This window comes from Eptatretus burgeri, chromosome 3, assembly GCF_056783735.1.
Source record: "Eptatretus burgeri isolate ZD-2024b chromosome 3, Ebu_testis_v1, whole genome shotgun sequence".
Taxonomy (NCBI): domain Eukaryota; kingdom Metazoa; phylum Chordata; class Myxini; order Myxiniformes; family Myxinidae; genus Eptatretus; species Eptatretus burgeri.
In genome coordinates this window covers 45,879,163-45,902,241 of record NC_140963.1, presented here as the reverse complement: position 1 = coordinate 45,902,241, position 23,079 = coordinate 45,879,163, and the positions used below count along the sequence as shown (strand labels likewise).

General features: G+C 44.2%; 1 protein-coding gene across 1 annotated transcript in view; it reads right to left on the bottom strand.

The window, feature by feature from the left end:
- Window positions 1-23,079, bottom strand: part of LOC147029798 (thrombospondin type-1 domain-containing protein 7A-like) — an 879,531-nt gene that overhangs the window by 232,848 nt on the left and 623,604 nt on the right. Inside the window, exon 9 of the mRNA XM_085872138.1 lies at window positions 7,662-7,868. Coding sequence (XP_085728264.1) covers window positions 7,662-7,868 — 207 coding nt within the window. The remainder of the gene's footprint in view (window positions 1-7,661; window positions 7,869-23,079) is intronic.

Sequence of the window (23,079 nt, the reverse complement as noted above, 5' to 3'; positions counted from 1 at the left end):
AGATAGAGAGGGGTGGGGGAGAGGGAGGAGAGGGAGGGGAGAGAGAGAGAGAGAGAGAGAGAGAGAGAGAGAGAGAGAGAGAGAGAGAGAGAGAGAGAGAGAGAGAGAGAGAGAGAGAGAGAGAGAGAGAGAGAGAGAGAGAGAGAGAGAGAGAGAGAGAGAGAGAGAGAGAGAGAGAGAGAGAGAGAGAGAGAGAGAGAGAGAGAGAGAGAGAGAGAGAGAGAGAGAGAGAGAGAGAGAGAAAGAAAGAGAGGAGGAGGGGTAAAGAGGAGGGGAAGGGGAAGAGAGAGAGAGGAGGGAGGGGAAAGAGAGAGAGAGAGAGAGAGAGAGAGAGAGAGAGAGAGAGAGAGAGAGAGAGAGAGAGAGAGAGAGAGAGAGAGAGAGAGAGAGAGAGAGAGAGAGAGAGAGAGAGAAAGAGAGAAAGAGAGAAAGAGAGAAAGAGAGAAAGAGAGAAAGAGAGAAAGAGAGAAAGAGAGAAAGAGAGAAAGAGAGAGAGAGAGAGAGAGAGAGAGAGAGAGAGAGAGAGAGAGAGAGAGAGAGAGAGAGAGAGAGAGAGAGAGAGAGAGAGCAAGAGAGAGAGAGAGAGAGAGAGAGAGAGAGAGAGAGAGAGAGAGAGAGAGAGAGAGAGAGAGAGACGGATGAGGGAGGGGAAAGAGAGAAAGAGAGAAGAGGGAGGAGGAAAGAGAGAGAATAGGGAGGGGAAAGAGAGAGAGAGAAGAGGAATGGGAAAGAGAGAGGGGCAAGAGAGAGAGAGAGTGAAGAGGGGGGGGGGAAGAGAGAGAGAGAGGGGAGAGAAGAGAGGGGGAAAGAAAGAGAGAGGAGGGAGGGGAAGCAGTGAGAGGTGAGAAGAAGGGAAGGCAGATGTGCGGTGGAGTGTCAATAACGATTTATAATGTTTCATCAAAATGATTCTGCATGGAATAACAATGAATATGGAAACAAAACAATGTCTGAAATCCATTTTCTACCAGTCATACATTAAATACTACCCAGAGACAAACTTCCATCTGGACACGTCCGGAGATAAACTCCAACCTGAAGACAAACTCCCATCCGGAGGCAAACTCCCATCTGGACACGTCCAGAGATAAAAAACATCCAGACACGGTTGGAGACAAACCCGGCCGGACATAACCACTGTCCAGACACAAATGGAGATAACCACAGTCCAGAAATAATGACCATCCGGATACATCCAGAGATCGAGAGACACAGAGAGAGAGAGAGGAGGAGATAATGGTGAGGGGTAGGGGAGTTTTCAGAGAGAATATTTTATGCTTTGTGAACAACACACAAAACACACACACACACACACACACACACACACACACACACACACACACACACACACACACACACACACACACACACACACACACGTAACTATATTTGTGCTTAGCCAATATCAGCAATATTTCGGTAATCGGCTGATTGAAATCAGTGTGATTACCGATTACAGTACATAATGTATACGCTCAAAAACCTTGAGTAACTTTCCCGCTTGTTTTGAGTGAATTTCAATGAACAAATATCACATGCTTTTCATACGGTCTGGCACCCTGCCCTGCTCACCAAACTCTCTTCCTATGGTATCCAAGCCAGCGTGTGGCCCGAAATGGAGTTCTTTCATCCCCCCCCCCCTTCCTGTCCAGGCTGGAGTTCCTCAAGGTAGCGTTCTGGGCCCTGTGCTTTTTCTCATTTTCATCAATGATGTCTCTGACTCTGGAAAATCCTCTTTATCTCTTTGCTGATGACTCCACCCTCTGCCGTACCATCTACCTTCCCTCAGATCGGCAAGCAGCAGCTTCTTCGCTCACTGCAGATCTGGATTAAATCAAAAACTGGTCCAACACGTGGAACATGTCTTTCAATCCAGACAAATCTCACACACTCACTATGTCTCTCCAGAAGGACCATCTGTAACCCCCCCTCCCCCCCCCACCACTCCATCTACTTTCTCAACAATTCTTCTGAAGAAGTCCATTCATTCAAGCTTCTGAGTCTCACTATCTGCTATGATCTTTCTTGGGAAAAACCACATTTGCAAGCTGGCCTCCAAAACCAGTCGCTGAATGGGCATCATCCATCATGCAAAGTCCTTCCTTGGCATACCTGAGCTCCTGACCACATAACAAGCTTTCGTCCACAGTCTGATGGAGGACTGCTCTCCACTCTGGGCAGTTGCTCATGCCTATCATCTTTGCTGTGGAAACCAACAAAGGCATTTGGGATAATTGGTATCCTCTCTCACCGCAGGCAGGTTGGCAGTCTTTCTGTCTTCTACTGTCTCCTCTCTGGCCTCACCCCACCTGCTCTGTCCATGATGTACGCATCCATTGAGAGGAAGAAAGAATGATGCCATTTAAATGGTACCACAAATGACTTACAGAATCATGGAGCGATTCGTCATGAATAATAGAAAATAAATTTTAATTTCAAACAAAGGACAAATGAATTATCACTCTATTAAAAATAGATTTTCCCAATATTCCATAGAGAAACGTTTTTGCAAGACACCATCACTTTCCTATCATCATCAATAATGATTTATAATGTATAATATATAACGACTAACCCTAACCCCCCCCCACCCCCCGCCGTATTTCCGCAGGGCGCTCAAAGTCTACCAGCAACCCCCTTCTGGTGAAACTACCAAAATAAAGAATCACTGCTCACCTTCACTCTCATTCCTCTTTTTCCCACCTTTGGAACAAATTTCCACACTCTCTTCAATCCCACTTTTCCCTTGAGGTCTCCAAAACGTCTGTTCACCACCATCTCTTATCTTTCCACATCCAAAACCATGATCTTTTATATCCCCATTAATCCAACCCAAACCCACCTCCTTCAAATTCCCTGCTTTCTTACCTGAAAGTCCCTGTCGTGTTAGGACCTGAAAGTCCGGATAATGTCCATCTTGTTTACCCTGTGTACCCCATCCCATCCCTCTCCCTTACACAGATCTCCTCATGTATCTGTTCCACACTGTTTTTTTCATTCCCTCTCCCGCCCCTGTCTCCTGCTCCTCTTGTTGTACGTTCTGTTTGTTAGCTCTCATACGAGCCTCAACAATGTATAACTAAAAATAAAAATGAAAAAACCCAATGTTACATTGTCGACATTTCAAAGAGATGTGTTGCCAATCGTCATGTGATGGGTGGAAAAAAACATTGCTTCTGTAATTCAGAAAACATGCTAATATGGCAAACGACTCGGAAATCGGGTGTCATAAAATGTATTTTCCTTTGAAGCTCACAAAGAGAAATCATATAGCATTTGTAAAGCACACCTGGTTCATATAAAATTACTAATTTAGAATTGCATGTACCTCTACCTTGTCGCAACTGCCCACTGCACATCCCGATCAAGACACAAACTGTACCGCTATCGACTGTATAGTGCTCGGAAAGTGGCTTCAGTACTCAAGCAAGCACGACAATTAAATGCTTGATAAGTAACAGCTCACTTGGCAAGCGATTAGCAATCATCGAACCGTCATGTTAAACACACACCTCCCGGAGATGCCCATAATGTCAAACATGTCCCAATTAGACAAATTAACATTTCCTAAGCAGTCGGAACTGCTGCTAAGTTCACTTCTGGAGCTTAAATGTTGTAATTTGTCTTGGTTTAAGTGATTCTAGAGGTTATGGCATGTTTGGAAATGAAATAAAGCCACGAACGCTGGCATCTCTGGGCGCTTATTAGCATTGCAATGTATCCAGCGATTTGTAGCTATGATGAACAGGAATTCGATAATGTGAGTGAGGAAAGTGAAAAAAAAAAAACTTTATCATGAAAAAATTGTTGCGGCCTGTTCCAAGTCAAGGCATGGTTGAGAAGGCCAAAAAAACATGGTGGCTTCAGACTCCAGCGAAGTTACCAAGGATACGCCTTAAGACCCCAAAGAACGAGGTGGCCGAGGAAGTGCCTGATAAAGGATATAATTAAATAAGGCCGTTAATTTTCTTCAAAATGGGCTTTTTAATTAACCTAAACACCCAATTTTCAGTCATGCACTTCCTTGGATATTTCATAGTATGCATGCAATGCTTCAGGCTGCTAGATTTCATGGTTTTGGATTTATGTGGGAGACATGCGCATGCGCGCGCGCGCACACACACACACACACACACACACACACACACACACACACACACACACACACACACACACACACACACACACACACACACACACACACACACACACACACACACACACACACACTTATTCGTATAGATAAAGAGCCTTTATAAATGCACATGTAACAAACTGCGTCAGTAAATAACAAGAATAGTGTCATTTTATAGTATCATTTCAATACTTTGTCTACCTTTTGCCTTCTTGAGTGCCATTCCTCTTTTATCCATGCTTCCTACATACGACTGAAGCACTCTTCCAGAGATATTGTGCCAATGTGCCAATTGTGCCAAGTATATTGTCGTACATTCCACAGTTTTGTAAGGTTAGTTGTTTCCTCTTGTTCGTCTCTGTTTCCAGGTAATCCCATGTGGCCTCAAGAGGAGTCATGTACGGACTCTGGGTGGCCTTTCTAGCACTTGGTGACCACACCAGCTGTAACCGTGTTCTCCAAATACTGTTTTACGAAAATGGAAGTGTGTTTTGGATTATCTTATTGGAAAATGAATCCTCTTCCGATTCAACGATTTCCACAAGGAACTGCATCTTGCTGCATTATCTGCTTGTACTTCTCTTTTGTTGGTGTCCCATTGGTTTTAGCAAGTTTTCCTTCAAAAAAAAGCTGACATAACCCCAGACAGTCACAGAGCCTACCATATCAGTGGACTTCAAACATTGCTTCTTGTAACGTTATCCTGATCTTTTGTATGCGAACATGCATTTCTTCGATCAAAAAAGTTCAAACTTCGATTAGTCAGACCAGAGCACCTGCTTCCATTATTCACTCTCCCAATCTTTGTGTTGTCTTGCAAATTTCAGTCTTTTCACCTTATTCTGTGGTCTCAGCAGTGGTATTTTTTGCTTAAACTCGGCCATGGAGACCAAATTTGGTGGACAGCTTGGGTGTGTCACAAGGACAAATTGATTAGATTTTGGTAGAGGATCTGAATCTGGATCCGGAAAAGATAATTTTTTTTAATTTTTATAAGCGATTCTTCACCATTGAGAAATGGGACCAAAAACAATATATCGCACGATATCTCAAAAAGTTGTGGATGAATTGTGACAAAAGTTGGTGGATGAGTTGATTAGATGACAGGAACAAGCCAATTAAAATTTTGGTTCCGGTCAGCAGATCCAGCCTTTCAGTGGGATGCAAAATGTAAACTGTTCAGCCTGGCAGAGGTATAGTATGCACTCTACCGAGTGCCATTCTAGTTTCTCCAAGTGTCCCCCTATTTTGTCCCTCATCCCTGCTGGCGGTGTGTTTTCCCCCTCTCTCACTGCTGTTCCTTTGGTTCTCTTTAGTCCTCATCCATTTTGTGTTCTCCTACTGTGTAGATTAGAAAAGGACCAAGCATCCTGAAGTTCACCTGGATCACGAGCAAGTCACTCAAACCACCTACAGACAGACCCTCTTTGAACCTGATTCTTTCTAATTCCATGAACAAACGTTTGTACATCACGGGTGATGAAGGTTGTGGTGAAGTTTCATCAAAATTGCAAGTGTAGTTGGAGAAGAGAGCAAATACCTATTTGGAGGGGTCAACCCCTCCCCCACCCCACGTATACCTCAATAAATGAGCGCAGATTTCGATGTGGTTGATATACTTCGGTGGTTGAGGTCAAGTTTCATCAATATCATGTGTGTAGTTTTGGAGAAGAGAGCATATACCTATTTTGGAGGGTCAAACCCTGCACCTCGACCCCCGTCATGAGCACAGATTTTGATTCAGTCAACACACTTTGGCGCATTACTGGTGATGAAGGTTGAGGTCGTTTCATCAAATTTGTGTGTGTAGTTTCGGAGAAGAGAGCACATACCTATTTGGGGGGGTCAAACTCCCCCCCACCCCCAGAAGACCCCTTTCATGAATGCAGATCTTGATGCAGTTGATACACTTTGGTGGTTGTGGTCAAGTTTCATCGAAAACATGTGTGCAGTTTTGGATAAGAGAGCAAATACCTATTTTAAGGAGGGTCAAAAAACCCCATAGACCCCCTAAATTAATGTGTAGATTTTGATGTGGTCAATACACCTTCATTGGGCATCAGATATGAAGTTTGTGGCAAAGATTCATCAAAACTATCTGCTTGTTCATGGTTCCAGCGATAATGACTGAAGTGTTGACTGAATGACTCACTCACTCACTCCCTCACTCACCTATGGATACTGTTTGATTACATAAGCTCACCTGACTAAAGTCCAGGTGAGCTCAAAAGATTGCTTTTGAGGCAGGGTGGAAAAGGATGAGTTTGACGAAAGATAAAGTTGAGGAAGGGTGAATAACACGCAGATCCTGTCGAACAAGTGGCCAACAAGAAACGAGATGGACGATCAAAACATGAGGTACACTGCCTTTTTGTTGATTTTTGGTTGTTACTTTTTATAGAATGTGTTGGGAAGATTGAGAGCGAGGGTGGGAATTGGGATACAGAAACGATGGGAAGACAGGCATGACAAGTGGGTGTGCGAGTTGGGGGTGGAGGGGTGGGGGAATGGGTTGGCCCAACTTGTCGAGGCAGACACACAGGATCAAAATAACCAAGTGGGCATGCAAAAGACACGGCAATGAGCACAACATACAAACAACAATCACCACAAACAAAAGTCAATGGCAATTGACACAAATTTGGAGCAGTTTGCTTCATTTTAGAGTTGGGTTAGTTTGAGAAAAGAAGAAAAGCTGCCACTGCCAGAAACTGGAAGAGCTGGAGAGACAATTTCCCTTGTAATAGTGGGCTATGTTTAACAAATGTCAGTAAATAGCCCACTATTACAAAGGACATCGCCTTGCTTGCTCTGAATGGGGAAGGAAGAATATTATTGAATTTATGGTGTGCAATAAAACTTCACATTTGTTCAGGCTCATGGAAGATGAAGAAATTGGAGACAGAAATTAAAAAAAAAGAAGGGAGTTTATAGTTTAAAAGCATACTTTGAAAAAATATGGCTATCAAAAGTCTTTTTGAAATATGGATTTGGAGACAGAAAGTAAACAAAAAATGGCAGAGTGAAGAAAACATTATTTTCAAAAAAACAAAAAGCAGAGTCAATCATTGAGTAATTGTTTAAAGTAGTCCGTGAATGTTATGACAAATCAATTGGAGAGAAAGAAATTTTATAATCTCATCTGAAAGTTTGTCCATGAAGCCCATAACAAAGCTTGTTCCAACAGTTTGACAGAAAATGCACAGCACAAGAAAACATAAACAACAAGCATCCTTTCTCATTCACAGGAAAGATAATGAGGAAACAAAGATAACAACAAAACTGTGGATAACAACTCATCTCACACACTCATAAAAACACTTCATCATGTATTCTTTCTGATGTCAAATTGCTGCACTGCACCCAGCATTGTGCATGCAATGTTCAGGACATGTTTGGTTCACTCAAAAAAGGCATGCATGATAAATTCTCAAATCCTAATGATCTTTTGTCATGGTGTTTACATAAGCTATCCTTGGTGGACCTTTTTGCAAATCGTAGAACAAGGTGAGGGGCAAGAACTCACCCAGATCGTCCACACATGTCACTTTTTGTTGTAGAAAGCCAGATCCACAGCTTGAGCCTTTGTGGGCCACACACTTGGCGCGTTTTGTTGGCTTCCATTGGACACAGGTGGTGTTAATGCAAGAAACTGCCTCAGCCAGATAAGGGCAGTCATCCAAGCCACCTTCGGTCTGCTGCACGAGCACGCTTCGCCTCCTCAGCTTAAAACCTGTGGACCATTTGAAAATGTATATCAGGCTTAAAGTACTTCGATTTCTCATTTTTGTGCAGGACCCCTGAAATTTGAGCAATTATAGTCAGAGTTGAAGTCGATTACATTTTTCAACAAGTGGTGCCATGCACAACAAATCCCACCCATTTAAGGCATAAAGTTATTTTGGGGATCAAATTTAAATTTGATACATCCCTAACCTGAATGTTGATTATGAGGAATAGAATAAGGAATATTTTAGTCTTAGTTTGAAGTCAATTAAACCATTTTTGACGAAGTTATGAGCGAAAAAGATTTTGACCTTTTCATGACCTGACTTTGACCTTTGACATAATTGGACCCAAAAGTTAATGGGGTCGTCCGAAGTTCATTACCCACCTGTGGATACAATTTGACAGTGTTTGAGCCAGCCATTTTCCCATGAAGTTGTATTTAAGTAACTATGTTTTAGTTTTAATGGAAAATTTGTAATTTTGACCGATGGCCATGACCCCCAAAACTTCGGACCTGACCGATCTTCACAAATATGCATTTTTCACTATAGGAATGGGTAGGATTATAAGTGACAAATAGAATAATGTTCACTATAAGCTTAGTTTGAAGTAAATCAGATCATTTTTGACGAAGTTATGAGCAAAAAACGATTTTGATCTTTTCGTGACCTTGACCTTGACCTTTGATCCAATTGGACCCAAAAGTTAATGGGGTCGTCCAAGGTTCATTGCCCACATGTGGATTAAATTTGATAGTGTTTGCTAAAGCAATTTTTCTGTAAAGTTGCTAACAGACAGGCAGACAAACAAACAGACAAACAAACCGGATGATTACAATATCCCGCTCCCTCCCTCCGGGAGGGGGCGGGATATTAAACAGACACTTTGGAATAAAGGATTACTTCTGTTGGAAGACCCAAAACAGATTTTCCTCAAAAATAAAATTTAACAATCAGCTTCGAGAGTGTCACTCACTCTATAATGTATAGATAGATGTCATCAAAACTTGATGCAAAATTGGATTGAGATCATAAAGCAACATTTTACTCACTCACATCCCACTACTTGAATTCCCTTTTCCAATGAAGTCCAAGTCCTGCAAACTATTCATATTTTCTTTTACATAAAACACATAATTGGGCAAATGTGTTTTATTTCTTATTCAGTTAAGGGAATTTGGGCAGCATTTCCTTTCTATATGTTTAATTGTCTATCCTAAGTTGGGTTGAGAGTATTAAAAGTGTGGATAGCATCACATTTCGAGAAAACTTGGCAGATTACCCTATCCATGAGAGTCATTATTGAGTCAGCAGAGTATCCACAAACATTCCAATTAGAACATGCTAGTACACATGAGACTCGTTTGTTTGTTCTCCATAAACTTGCAATTCATACAACAAAGAGTGCTACTTGCATCTTGAATTAAAGCAACAGTTTTATCGTGGTTAATTCAACATTCTCAGCACTAAAATACGACTGTTTGCATGTTCCAAGATCGTTCGGGTCAAGCGACCTGGCTCAACCACTTTTTATGCCTGAAAATTCAAATGTTTTGATTGTGAAAGTCTAAATATAACAATAAAAATGTAATAATCATATGATCTCATTGTTTTTTCCTACGATTATAGGATATTGAAGATGTTTATGTTGACGTACAAGTGATAAACACAAAACGAGCAATTATAGTGAGATAGTGAATGTATTACTGGAATAAATGGATAATCACATAAAATATATAATGAAGATAAATAAGTTGTACAATCAAGTTGTACTTTGTAGGTGAGGCCTTCTTTGAATACACAGAGTATTACACCTTGCCTTCATGCCACCATCCATCAATCCATGGATATCGAGTAGTCTCCAAACAATGTGACCAAATCAATTTGCACGCAAGACCACACAGCCTCAACAACATTCACATCTTATTTCTGTGCAAATCAAGCCATGGCTGTGATTATTCGTTTGGCATATTTACTATCAGAACATTTCACCACGTTTTTTTGAAATGTTGGATACTGGAGTCACCTGTCTTATTATCAAACATAATTCCCACCAATTGAGGAAATTACATGATACATCAGCTTCTGCCTGCAGTCAGCTGTCATGATGCCAAAAGTTTAGTGTATATCACCGAAACCAAGGTTTTCAAATGATTCATGCATGTGGACTCCTTGACATGGATCACCCAGAAAAGAAAATATTTATTTAAAGCGTCCTCAATTTTTTGAATGAACGAATGCAGAAAAATTAAAAGAAATATTAAGTATTTCAAGGTTAATGCCGAGACATCCAAATTATATTGCATCGGGGCATTTGTCTGTCGGAGCTAACACATTTTGAAGACGTGAAATCAAATTTCCCAAATTCTCACCTTTGATAGCTTTTCTTCTGCATTTTCTTCCTGTTTTGCAGATTCACTCTTTTTCTTTCTACCCTGAATTTGAATCTCAATCCAGTTATAAACTGTCATCCGGTGTTTTACAGGCAGGGCGAGGCAGACGTGTGTGTGCCGTACCGTGGATGGACGGAGTGTCCCATCTGCCAGCATTACTAGGTGGACGTTAAACATCCCATGGTGTGTCTTTTGCTTATAGGAAGAAAGAATTAGTGTCAGCACCATCAACAAATTACAAATTCCTGGATGAACCAATCTGGGGCACTGCGTCAGAGGCACGGTTGTATCTCAGTAATGATGCAGTCCGCAGGCTGAATTCACAATTTACTCCCAATCCAATATTCATTCTATGACAACAAGAACCCATTATTTTGATGATAAATCAATCAGATGATGAAACCACTGATCTCTCAATGAGTGTGTTTATATGGCTCATCCAGACTCAGTTATAACTCACCCTCAGCTGATATATAAACCCTCACCCATACCCTATCCATTCTTTCTCTTTTGTTCTGATGAAGGGTAAACACCCAAAACAAGCTTTTCCTGGCTTACCACGGTGGTTGGCATTCATAAATCAATGTATTGTTGATTTCATCCATTATCAGTTGTAACTGGCTGATGTACTGTCCAGACGATTTCAGTGTTTATCCTTTCGTTTCACTACTTAGGTTTCTCACATGAAGTTACAAGATCACGTGCCTTTGTTTATGGTAGGTCAAACTTGACCGGCACACTGAGTGTTTTTTATTGCCCAAATCATTGCTGCTATTTACAATGTCTGAGACTTGTGTATATTGTTGCACTAATCGGAGGGGAGATAAGCCAGGGCTTAGTTTCTACCGATTCCCAGTGGACTCAGAGGGCCAGGGTAGATGAATAGCTGCTAATGTGTCCTTCCATCAATGCATCTTTATTTCAAAGGGTTCCTGTTGTTGTTTAATTTTTAAAATGGGACAGTTGTAAAGCTAGTAATCAATTTACTTGAAACATAAATTTGTGTCCGTTGAAACAAAGATGCCGGTTTTAAAAGTCTGTCTTTCTGCATGGGATTAGGGGAAGAAGAGGAAGAGGAAGAGGAAGAAGTAGAAGAAGAAGAAGAAGAAAGATTTAGAGCTTCATGCTGAAGTTCCAACAATACCATTTATATTATTCTACCACAGCAAGGAACCTTTTCGAATAAAGCGTGACAGACATGGAAGGAGCACACAAACAACTACAGCCATGATGACAGCCTCAACAAGAAGAGCAACTGCATGTTATAAAATATCCTTTTTTGTGCATTTCACCTCGTTTTCTTTTCTTCTTTTTTTGTATACAGAGTCAAGGTTTGTGGATGAGATAGAACACAGAATCGAACAGGATGCAACAGAACAAAAGGAAGAGCAGAAAGAAAATGGGGAAATGCCAACAGGAGTGCAGAGGTACAAAATAGATGGAGACGGATAAGGGATACGGGAAAGGATGAAGGATTAGTGAAAATGCAGGGGATGGGAAAAGATAGATACACAAGCAAGTTTTTGGGAAGGAAAAGCTTGAAAATTGTGGGGGGGGGGACAGGTGGGGATGGTTTAATGTGGGTAGAAAAAAACCATGGTTTGGCTGGGATATGCTGTGAAATGGTGGTGGACAGCTATCTTGAAGACCTGGAGGGAAGACTGAGAATGAAGGGAATGTGGAAGTTGGTTCCATGGGTGGAAAAAGAAAGAGACAAATGAGTGGAGGTGAGCAGTGATTCTGGATTTTGGGAATTTCACGAGAAGTGGGTTGCTGATGGACCACGTGCACCCTGCAGAAACCTTGAGGTGGGGGTACAAAGCACAAAGAAGGCAGAGAGTGCAAGACCAAAAAGGAGGTGGAAAGAGAAAGAGAAACCACCAACCTGTCTGCGATGGCTAAGTGATAGGCCCACAGTCAGCTTCAGTGTGGGAGATTCCAATGATCTTGCAGGCCTTGGCTTTGATGGTGACAAGCTGAGCAATATGTGAGGCAGGGGTGCCAGCCCAGATGGGAGAGCAATATTATATCAAGCTGCAGTTGCAGGCTTTGAAGTTGGATATGAGTTTCGGTGTGCCAAGGAAGAACTTTGCATGATGGAGGATGCCCAATCGGTGATTGGTTTTGGAGGCAAACTTTGAAACGGGGTTTGTCCAAGAAAGATCATGATTGAGAATGAGCCCTGAGAGTTTAAGTGACTGAACTTCTTTGAGAAGGTTGTTTGGAAAGTCGATGAGAGGGATTGCCATTCGATCTTTGTGGAGAGAAAGTGAGAGTGGATGATTTCTCGGGATTGAAAGACATATTCAAAGTGTTCGACCAGTTTGTGATTTTGTCAAGGTCTGAAGAGAGGAAAAAGGCTGCTGACTGTTTATCTGAAGAAAGAGGGATGTCCCAGAAATGGGTGGAGTCACCAGCAGAGATATAGAGGAATTTTCAGAGAATCATAGATATCGTTGATGAAAAATAGGAAGATAATGGGGGCCCAGAACACTGTGTTGGGGCACTGGAGCCTTGACAGGAAGAGGAGATGAAAGGATTCCATTGAGAGCCACATGTTGGATACGAGAGTGGAGAAAGTTAGTAACCAAAAAATGACCTGGTCTGAATCCGAATGGAAAATCTGAGATGAGGTCGTAAGAAAGAAGGAATTATTTACGTCATCTCCATATCTCTATCTCTATCTATCTATCTATCTATCTATCTATCTATCTATCTATCTATCTATCTATCTATCTATCTATCTATCTATCTATCTCTCTCTCTCTCTCTCTCTCTCTCTCTCTCTCTCTCTCTCTCTCTCTCTCTCTCTCTCTCTCTCTCTCTCTCTCTCTCTCTCTCTAGTGCAGCCTGTGGCCACTGGTTGCATCATTGGTTGGGACCGCAGCTATGCCGCTGATGCAGTGTCCCCCTTACCAGTACACTGGTGCTCATTTTGCTGACCTTGGAAGGATGACAGGCTGAGTCAACCTCCTGTTATGGTGTATTTTAATTCAGCGCCAACGGGGCTTGAACTTGGTGATGATTGGAAGTAAGTTCATAGGTGTGCAGTAAATCATTTTTGCACCTTGCGGGAACAGTTTTTGCAGCTTTTATGGAATGCAGTGTTGTTGGATGACTTCCCAGCAGATGGAATGTGACTTAAGGCAACTGATGAGTTTGGAAGGGCAGAGAAAGGAAGTGTGAGAGCAGCAAAGCAGGTGTTTGGGACACGTGAGCTGATGATGCCTTGTCCAGTTGCACAGTTAGAGTGGAGGGTTGCCAATAGCATCCACATTCTCAGGTGGCAAAGACACTGAGTCCAGCAGAGGGTGGGTGTGTAGGTTCGATGGGCACAGAGAGCGAGGGGTTGGGGAAACAATATTTCAAAGCAAACACAGAATTGAGGCATTCTGCCTTCTCATGAGCAAAGTTGGCTATGGTGCTATTTGAAGGGAGGGAAGGGATGGAAGGGGAGCATAGTCCAGAGACAGATTTAGGAGGGGGACAAGGTTGAAAGTCCAATCTTGAGGTTGGACAGATGTGTCTTCTGGCTCTCTTGAGAGTAGACGAACACTTGTTCCGGGATTTGTGGAATGATCTGAGGTTGCCTTCAGATGAATTTGTCTTCCAGGAGGGGAGGCGAATTAAAGTTGTTTCAAGGCAACTGCCTCAGCATAGGATTCAGTGTACCAAGGGCGGGAAGATGGGGATGATAACCGAAGATGAGATGGGATGAATGCAAGCATAATGGAGAGCAGGTGACTGTGGATGAATTCAAAGGCCGAGTTATTATCAGTAGATACAGGCGGTAGATATAGGAGACCAGTCCTGAAGAGCAATGGCTGCTTACAGTCCCTGACAGTTTGCGTGAGTGAACTGCCAGACTGCCGATGCTGAGGCTGTTCTCTGAGAAGGGCGAGAGAGACGTTGACCTTCACAAGCACATGATCTGATGAATCAGTTGGAGCAGAGAAAGAGCATGAGACATTAATGGGGAAGTCGTTCATAACCAAATCCAGAAGGGAGGATTTGCCCTTGACAAAAATCCAAGTGAGAAAGTTTACAGATTGAGTTAGTCCAATGAAGTCACAGAAGTCATTTGTTGAATTGCCATGGCTGTTGAGAGAAGTACCAACACCCAGCCAATTGGCAAGTTGACAATTGAATTCACCACATATGAAGATGAGAGAGAGTTGGTCCATGTCATCTAAGAGAGACGTCAATGGAGTCATCACTGGTTGGAGGATGGTACAACACAGTGGCAAAACATGAGGTAGGTCAGGTCAGGTATGGGAGCATGTGCCAGAGCAGCGCGTCGCTGCTTACACTTCCCGCCGGGACTCCAGGGGCCTCCGTCTGGCCATCCCCCAGGCAGATGCCTGGCTCATCCCCATCTCCTTGAGATGCCGATCAACCTGCTGAAACCATGAGGCACGTGGTTGGCCTATTGGCCTCCTCCACTCACGAGATTCCCTCGCTGAGAGAATATGGTGAGCAGGATCAGCATCAGGAAAACGAGCCACATGTCCATACAGCCGCAGCTCACACTCACGGACTATGCAGGCAACAAATCTCATTTGAGTCTCTCTCAGCAACCGCTCGTTGGACACAAAGTCCGACCAGTGATAGCCAAGGATTCTCCGAAGAGACCTGGTACCAAAGGAATTAAGTCTCTGTCTCAGATCCTTGATCAAAGTCCAAGTCTCGCATCCATAGAGCAAGATTGGAAGCACCAAGGACCTGAAGACTCGGACTTTCATCCTCCCGCACAGGTATCGGCAGCGCCACACCCCATGATCCAGTGAATCCATGACTCCCCAGGCCCGACCCAGACATCTATTGACCTCTGACTCACAGCCGGCAGACACATGAATATCACTGCCAAAGTAAGTGAATCTCTCCACGACCTCAACATCCTCACCACAAACAGACACAGACAGGACAGTGGCATCCAAGATGTCATTGAAAGCCTGGATCTTAGTTTTGACCCAGGAAACCTGTAATTCCAGCGGCTCAGACTACTCTTTCAGCACCTCGAGGGCCCCCAAAAGGATATCTAAAATCTCCGCAAAGATGACTGCATCATCTGCGAAATCAAGGTCAGAGATCTTGACATTCCCAAACGATGCACCGCAGCTTGATCTCTCTGACATCCTCTCGAGAATCCAGTCCATACAAGTGCTGAAAAGTGTGGGGGCCAGTACACACCCCCTGATGAACTCCAGTAACAAGTGGAAATAAGTCAGAGATGGTACCACCACATCTCACAGCACTCTCAGTACCAGAGTAGAGTTCAGACATCAGACCGATCAGTTTTGGTTGCACCCCACGAAGACCAAGAATCCTTCAGAGGACATCCCGATTCACTGAATCGAACACTTTTCAGAGATCAACAAAGGCTGCAAGAAGTCCCTGCCGAAACTCTCGTCTGCGTTTGGTGAGGACACGAAGAGCAAGGATACGGTCAATCATTGACCTCTTTGGTATAAAGCCTGACTGCTCTGGGCGGTGGTGCTCAAGCAGATGGTGGCGAACCCTATCAAGAATTGGGTGAGTGAAGACCTTGCCCGGCACTGAGAGAAGCGTCACCCCTCGGTAGTTGTTGCAGTCTTGGTGATCATCCTTCCCTTTCCAGAGAGGGACAACAAGGCCCCTCTTCTAATCAGTTGGGATGATGCCTGTGTTCCAGGCAGAGCACAAAACTGCATGCAACGACACGAGTGCAGCATTTCCACCAGCCTTCAGAAGTTCAGCATGGATGCCACAGATCCCTGGAGCTTTACCCCATTTCAAAGGGTTCACCGCAGCCTGTGTTTCCACAAGCGAAGGTGGACAACAGTTGATTGGAGGGTCAGCAACAGGAATTGTAACACCCTTGATGTCCAACTCGACAGCTGGTGGATCAGCCTGGTACAACCGCTCAAAGTAACCGGCCCAGTGGGCCTTCACTTCGGACTCCTCTCTCAAGAGCCTACCACCCTCTGCTCTAACTGCAGTACACCGAGGGATGGGCTTGGATGAACGCAATGCTCGAAGTCCCCTGTAAGCAGAATGAGAATCACTTGACCACAGGTGATGCTCTACCCCCTCACACATAGGCCTCCTTGTCCACCCAAAGCACACGTATAGTTTTATGCCTCAGCTCCCTGAACAGCTCACTCTGCCATTCAGCCTAGCCCTGCAAATCTGGTCAATGGTATCCAGTGTCCCTTGGGAGACAAAATTCTTATTTTCCCTACGGTGAGTTCCAACACATCCACCGACAACATCAAGGACGGTGATCTTGAAGGCACTCCACAACTCTTCAGGATCTCCCAAAGCACCCAGACACCCCAAATGTCCATTCAGCCTGTTTGCAAACTCCTCAGCTACCCTCTCATCCTTGAGCTTGCCAACATCCAGCCTAGGCTGGGATGGTACCATTCTCCTGGATCTCAGGTGCAACTTCAGAGTTGCTCCAACAAGCCGGTGGTCAGTATTGAGAAACTGAGCACTCTGGTAGACCCTGAAGTTCTGGATCATCCTCCAGCGACCATCAACGATGACATGGTCAATCTCCTTTGCCACACCGCCAGCATTGGAATACCAAGCCCAGTCATGAGCTTGTGGGCGCTGAAACCATGAACCGGCCACCCCTAAGTCCATGACTTCTTGCAAAGTCAAGAAACTTAGTGCTATTCTGGATTACAAAGTTCCTCATCCATGGGGATCATCACACACCTCATAACCATCCCTTTCAGTTCCAGTCAATGCATTGAAATCCCCCAAGACGAGAAGTGTATCTCGTCTGGGGCACTGATCAACCACAGACTCGAGTGTGGCGCAGAATGCATCCTTCACGGTGAGGTCACTCGCCTCAGTCGGAGCATAAACAGAGACCAGTGAAATGACACCTAAGGAGTGACGAATCCTTCGTCTCATAATACGCTCGTTGACTGGTATTACCTCAACTATCATTGGAGTCAGCTTATTGGACATAGCTACAGCAACTCCTTGGGAATGGTCACCATCAGAGCAACCAGACCAATAGTAGGTGTAACCACCCACCATGATCTCGCCGCAATCCGGTCTCCGAACCTCAGAGAGTGCAGCAATACCGATGTCCAAACACTTGATCTCAGATGATAACAGAGACAGGTGATCATCCTCTCTTCGGGATAGGACATTCCAGGCCCCACCCGAAGGGACCGCCTCAGGTGAACCCAAGGAGACCGCCATCTGGTGAAGGACACCACAGCACCATTTATACACACTCTTCCGCAATATGACCCAGGAATGCGACCCTGTGGTTTCCCTCCCATCATCAAAGATTGGGGGTTCCGAAGACTTTACCCCAATCCCATCATCCGGTGAGCTGCCCTGCGAAGGGAAGCTGCACAGGAGGTACTCCCATGGAGTGAGTTTTCAGATTTCTTTACGTTTTTGTGTTTTGCGGAATGAAGGGTTTTACGGTGGCCGGAGTGCAAATCCTGCCACCAACCTCCTAATAAGAAGTAACCCAACTGCAAAAGGACGTCCGCAGACACAGATGGGCACTAGATATGGATGGCTGTTGGCTCACAAAGAGCTCCTCCGCCCTTTGACAGGTTTTGTTTTTAATCCTGCTGGGTGTCCATATCCAAACACCCTCCTCACCAAAAAACCTGGTGGGGGAGACGGTTTAGTCGCCGACAACCCGACCATGGAACAGGTTAGTACAGGTTTACATGATACCTGCAGCAAGTCACATCTAATCTGACCTGACCTGACCTGACACACATGAGGTAGGAGCAGAGGGGGAAGTTCCACCCAGACCTCCTCCTGGAGTTTGGGAGTTGAAAGAGCAATACGCGCAGAGTGAGAAATGGAGTTCTTGATGGACAGTGCAACTCAGCCACCAGGACAGGGTTCAGGTCAATCAAGCCAGAGGAGACAAGAGCCAGCGAGTGACACCAAGGAGTCAGGGATATTCTGTGGGATATTTCCCTGTTCTTACTGTGGGATATTCTGTTAAACAGATGTCTGGCTTATCGGCAGTGACCTGGATTATGAGATCTGTCAGGTTGAAGTAGAGAACTTGGATGTTTGAAGTCCACACATCTAGGAACAGAGAAATGTGGATATGAGTAAGGAGAAGTGGGGCAGGGGGTGGAGGGGAGCTTTGGTGAAGCTGAGCAGGTGTGGGGCAGTGGGAAACTGAGAAGGTGCAGGCGGGGGGGGGGGCAGGGGGGAGCTGGAAAGTTACGTGTGGGGAGGGAAAGTTTAGGGACAGGACAAGCCAAGAGGGGATGGAAAGACGTTGAGAGGGGCGGAAAGGGGGGGGGGGGGAAGCTGAGAAGGGATGGGATGAGCTAGAAGCAGAGAGGGGTCAGAGTACTGACATGGAGGGGTTTGACTCCATGAATGGGCTTGAAGGGGAATTGAATGTCATGTGAATACAACCTCCTACCAAATGGACTTGTCAGGATTGCCAAACTGGATATATGGTGTTACGTGCTGCCTCCCTGAACCGGAGCGAGTGCCCCAGTTAATCTAAGGAGAGCACGGAAGACAAACTTTGCGGACCACAGTGTGTCCCATTTATTGTTTAACAGGTGAAACCAGCATACGACACAAAACAGAAGGATACTTAAAATGTATTAAAACCTAATGTCTACCTTTCAAACACAAATACCATTTAATAAGATTCCATCACAATAATTTTAAAAGAAACACTCAATGATTTTAAAATTCCCCCAGTCACTCATGCCAGGTTCAATGTTTTAAAACTCCCCAAAGTTACTCATGACAGGCTTCAATGTAGTTTTGAATTAACTCAACTTTCAAGTCGGCGACTTATCTCATGCACCCTATTCTTAAATTATTTTAAAAAAACAGCAGTGTACAAATTTGTGTCAAAGTCGGTTGAGTTCACGTTCAAAGCAGTCTCTGTTGCCTCGGAAGTGCTCGCGTAATGAAGTCCAAATGGCTGCTCGCGTTGCGAATCCCCAGAGGGTGATCTTCGTACCACTGAGGCAAGCAGATTAACTGAGTCCACTAATCGCCATTAAAGGACCACAGCAGGCCAGCAATGCTGAGTGATGAGGATGAAGAACTTGCCTTTTGCTTTTTCAAAATGCCCACAGAGGATTTGTCTGTGTGGATGTCGCTCTGACCCCAGCATGATAAGGTTGTCTGCTTGGATATCAGTTCTATAAGATAGGCAAGTTTCATCGACAGCCCAACTGGTCAGCAGATAAAATCGACCAGCATCCGCAAAGATGCAGCTGGTTCAAGAGTCAGAGCAGTGGTCAACATTCAGCACTCTTAAATCATGATCATGCATGATGCAACCCTCTCAGGACCTTCAATTCTGCTTCAGTTTTTAAAAATGAACTCGGCCACATGCTGCAACTTGGACGTACCATGCACCCAGCTGTAGCTTCTCTCGAGTTACATCGTGTTCCCTCTCCTCTCCTTTGTACTCATTCTTATATTGTGTCTCACACAAAGTCACTCCAAGGCCTGGCGTCAAGGTGTCTGCGTGCCTTGGTAACTTCAAAGACTCTCTCTCCATAACAACTCTTTCTCCCAGTCTGTTTCTCTTTCATGTAGGAGTATTGCCGTCATGTTATTCGGACATTTTAGCCTAAACACAGCCTTGCTCAAAGTAATACTGACATTCATGTACTCTGCCGAGCGCCACATGTGTATGCAGCCGTTTATACGAGTGCTCTTCAGCACAGTAAGTACAATACTTATATAATTTAAGTTGCCTTTTGCCACAATATACGCTTTAACATTTCCAATTTTGTGGTGCATTTGATTGATCCATAACAATGGTTTCATGGGTGGGGTAGCAATAATGTTTTCCATTGAAGGCATGGAGGACAATTGGGTTGTAAGTATGAGAGGCTGAATGAACTATGTGTTTAGGAGTGAGAAAGTTTTGTGAAATAAGCCTTGTGAAAAAGAAGAAGAGTTTTTGATGAAAAAGAAGAATGAATGAATTGTTCCTGACGGAGTAGAAAGGAGATCAGAAGCATTCTAAAATACATTTTATAGTGTTTTTTTTAAATGTAATTAAAAGCTCATAAAGGAAGAAATGTTTTATTCAGTGAAGATTCAGTTTGGGGATAATGAAAAGGAGAAGGGAGAGGGAATGAAGGAGAAACTGTGCAGGGCACATTGAGTTTGGTTTTCCTGTTGTTTAGGGTGGGGGGGGGAGGTGGTGGTTTGAAGTGAAGAAGAGGTTTTTTTTGTATCTTTTTTGGAGAGAGGAGAGGAAAGGATTAAGCTGAGGGATCAGAAGTAACAATATCTCTGAGAAAAAGAGTGAAAACGAAGGATGTGCAGTTAACAACGAAGGCAGAAGGCAGAAGCAACAACCCAACTCGCCAACCCTCCATGAGTAGGCTGGACTTTACCAGGAACAAAAATTCGCTAATTCAACACCACAAGGTGTGGGTTCGGCACATATAATTGGACGAAAACATGACCAGCAACGCAGGAATGAAAATAAAACAGTAAAACACAAAATATCTGGTCCAGGAAACTTGTTCCTGGACCAGATATGTTGCAGACCAGATATGCAGACTTATTGATCTGGAGGGAGGAACTCACTAACCTAGAGCAATGTAGAGCAACCGAGAACCTGAAACGCTTAATGTACAAGGTCCATCTAAAAAGTAATGGGACTGAGCCTGCTGTGTGCTCCACTTACACAACTTGAATGAACGGGTTGCGTCACAGTCTTTCGCAACATTCCAGCAATATATATGATTGGTGATGGTTGACTGCGCTTATTGTGTGATTTTTTTACACGTCGTGCTTTACACATTGTCTCGTCTGAGTCGTCGCGCTATGAGTCGTGAGCAGAGAGCCAATCTGAAGTTTCTTGCCAAGCTTGGCAAAACACTTTCCAAATCCTTCGCAATGCTGCAGCAAGTCTATGGGGAAGAAACGATGTCACGTACACGTGCATTTGAATGGCACAAGAGGTTCACAGTGGGACGGGAGGAGGTTGAAGACGATCCACGGTCTTGAAGACCTTCAACGGCGGACAACATCGAGCAAATGAAGCAGATGGTGCACGCAGATCATCAACTCACGGTGCGGATGATTGCTGAGGAACTTTCCATCAACAAGGATACTGTCTGGAGCATCATCACTGAAAATCTCAAAAATGTGCAAGGTGTGTGCAAAGACGGTCCCCAAGCTGTTGGCCGAGGACCAGAAAGCGCAAATAGTCACTGCCTGTCAAGACATTATCGAGCGCCTCGAGGATGATCCAGACCTGCTTGGGAGAGTCATTACTGGCGATGAATCGTGGATATTCAAATACGATCCCGAGACCAAACGGTAGAGTCGTCAGTGGAAAAGTCCGGCATCACCAAGGCCAAAGAAAGCAAGGATGTCGAAGTCGAAAGTCAAGGTGATCCTCATCACGTTTTTTGACATCGAGGGCATCGTCCACTTCGAGTTTCTACCACAGGGTGAAACAGTGAATCAATACATGTACACGGAGATCTTCTGGCGCCTCATGAGATCTATCCGGGACAAGAGGAGGGATCTGTGGGAGAACAACGCCTGGGTACTCCACCATGACAACTCCCCTGCTCACAGTGCCCTGAGCATCCGACAGTTTCTGGTGGGGAGGAACGTGCCAACTCTGGAGCAACCCCCGTATTCGCTAGACTTGGCCCCTTGTGATTTTTTTCCTATTCCCCAAGCTCAAGGGGGTGATCAATGGGGCCTGATTTCCTGATGTGGAGGTCATCAAAAGGGCCATGACGACGGAGCTCCGGAGGATTCCAGAAGAAGCCTTCCGGGGGTGCATCGAAGCATGGAAGAAGAGGATGGACAAGTGTGTGAGACTGGAGGGAAACTATTTTGAAGGGGACAAGCTGTGATTTCAATATATTTTTTGGAATAAAATTTCTGTGAAGTCAGTCCCGTTACTTTTTAGACGGACCTCATATCTGTGAATCTCAATGATCGATCTGTGAGTTTCAAACACTTATCTATCTGTGAGTCTCAATGAGGATTTTACAATCTCATTGAGATGCACAGGCAGATATGCAATATGTTTGTGAAGTACAACATGATGTCTTAAACCCATCAGCGAAGCAATGTATAGGCACAGCTAATTATTATATAAGCTATAAAGCATTCCAGTATACACTCTCCATTCATTTGTCAGGGTAGACTTTACAACCAATGCTAATTTGGATCATTAGGTGATTGGTTTGGCTCAATTGGGGTTGTAGAAGAGCTGGGACTCTACTGAGCAACCCGTTGATAGAAGTTCCACTATTCATAGTATGATAGAGCATGAACAGAACAATGAATCAGCCCCACAGAGATTTATAAATTTACGTTGCTCATTAGTATTGGTCGGTACTTGCTATTGATATCACCAATACCCTCTGTTTCTCTGGCACATTCCAAGTGTGCATCCCACAAACCCAGCAGGCCACAAAATATATGTGGCCGTCCAAGCTCTTATAAGCTTTCACAGACTCCTTTGTGTTGTCGGAGGAAGTTTTAACTCAATAACGAGAGATATTGGGATGCTGTAGATAAAGAAGCTGCTCGAATTAGTGTTTCCTGGCAAGCTGTAGGGACCTGTGACCTCAGCGACTTCTAATTTCTGGATACACAGGTGCCTGATCTGCTTATCTCAATAACTGACAACATCAGATTAGCTAGAGCCACTTACAGTTGAGGATATTCTCCAGACATATTTAGCGATTCTGATCCAGATGTGGATTGTTTACAATATGGATGATCTACAAAATGGTGGACCCAACAGGTGGTGATGTCACTGGCTTAGGTAATCAAAATAAAGACCAATTACTGCATCATCGTCTCAAGAAGGAAG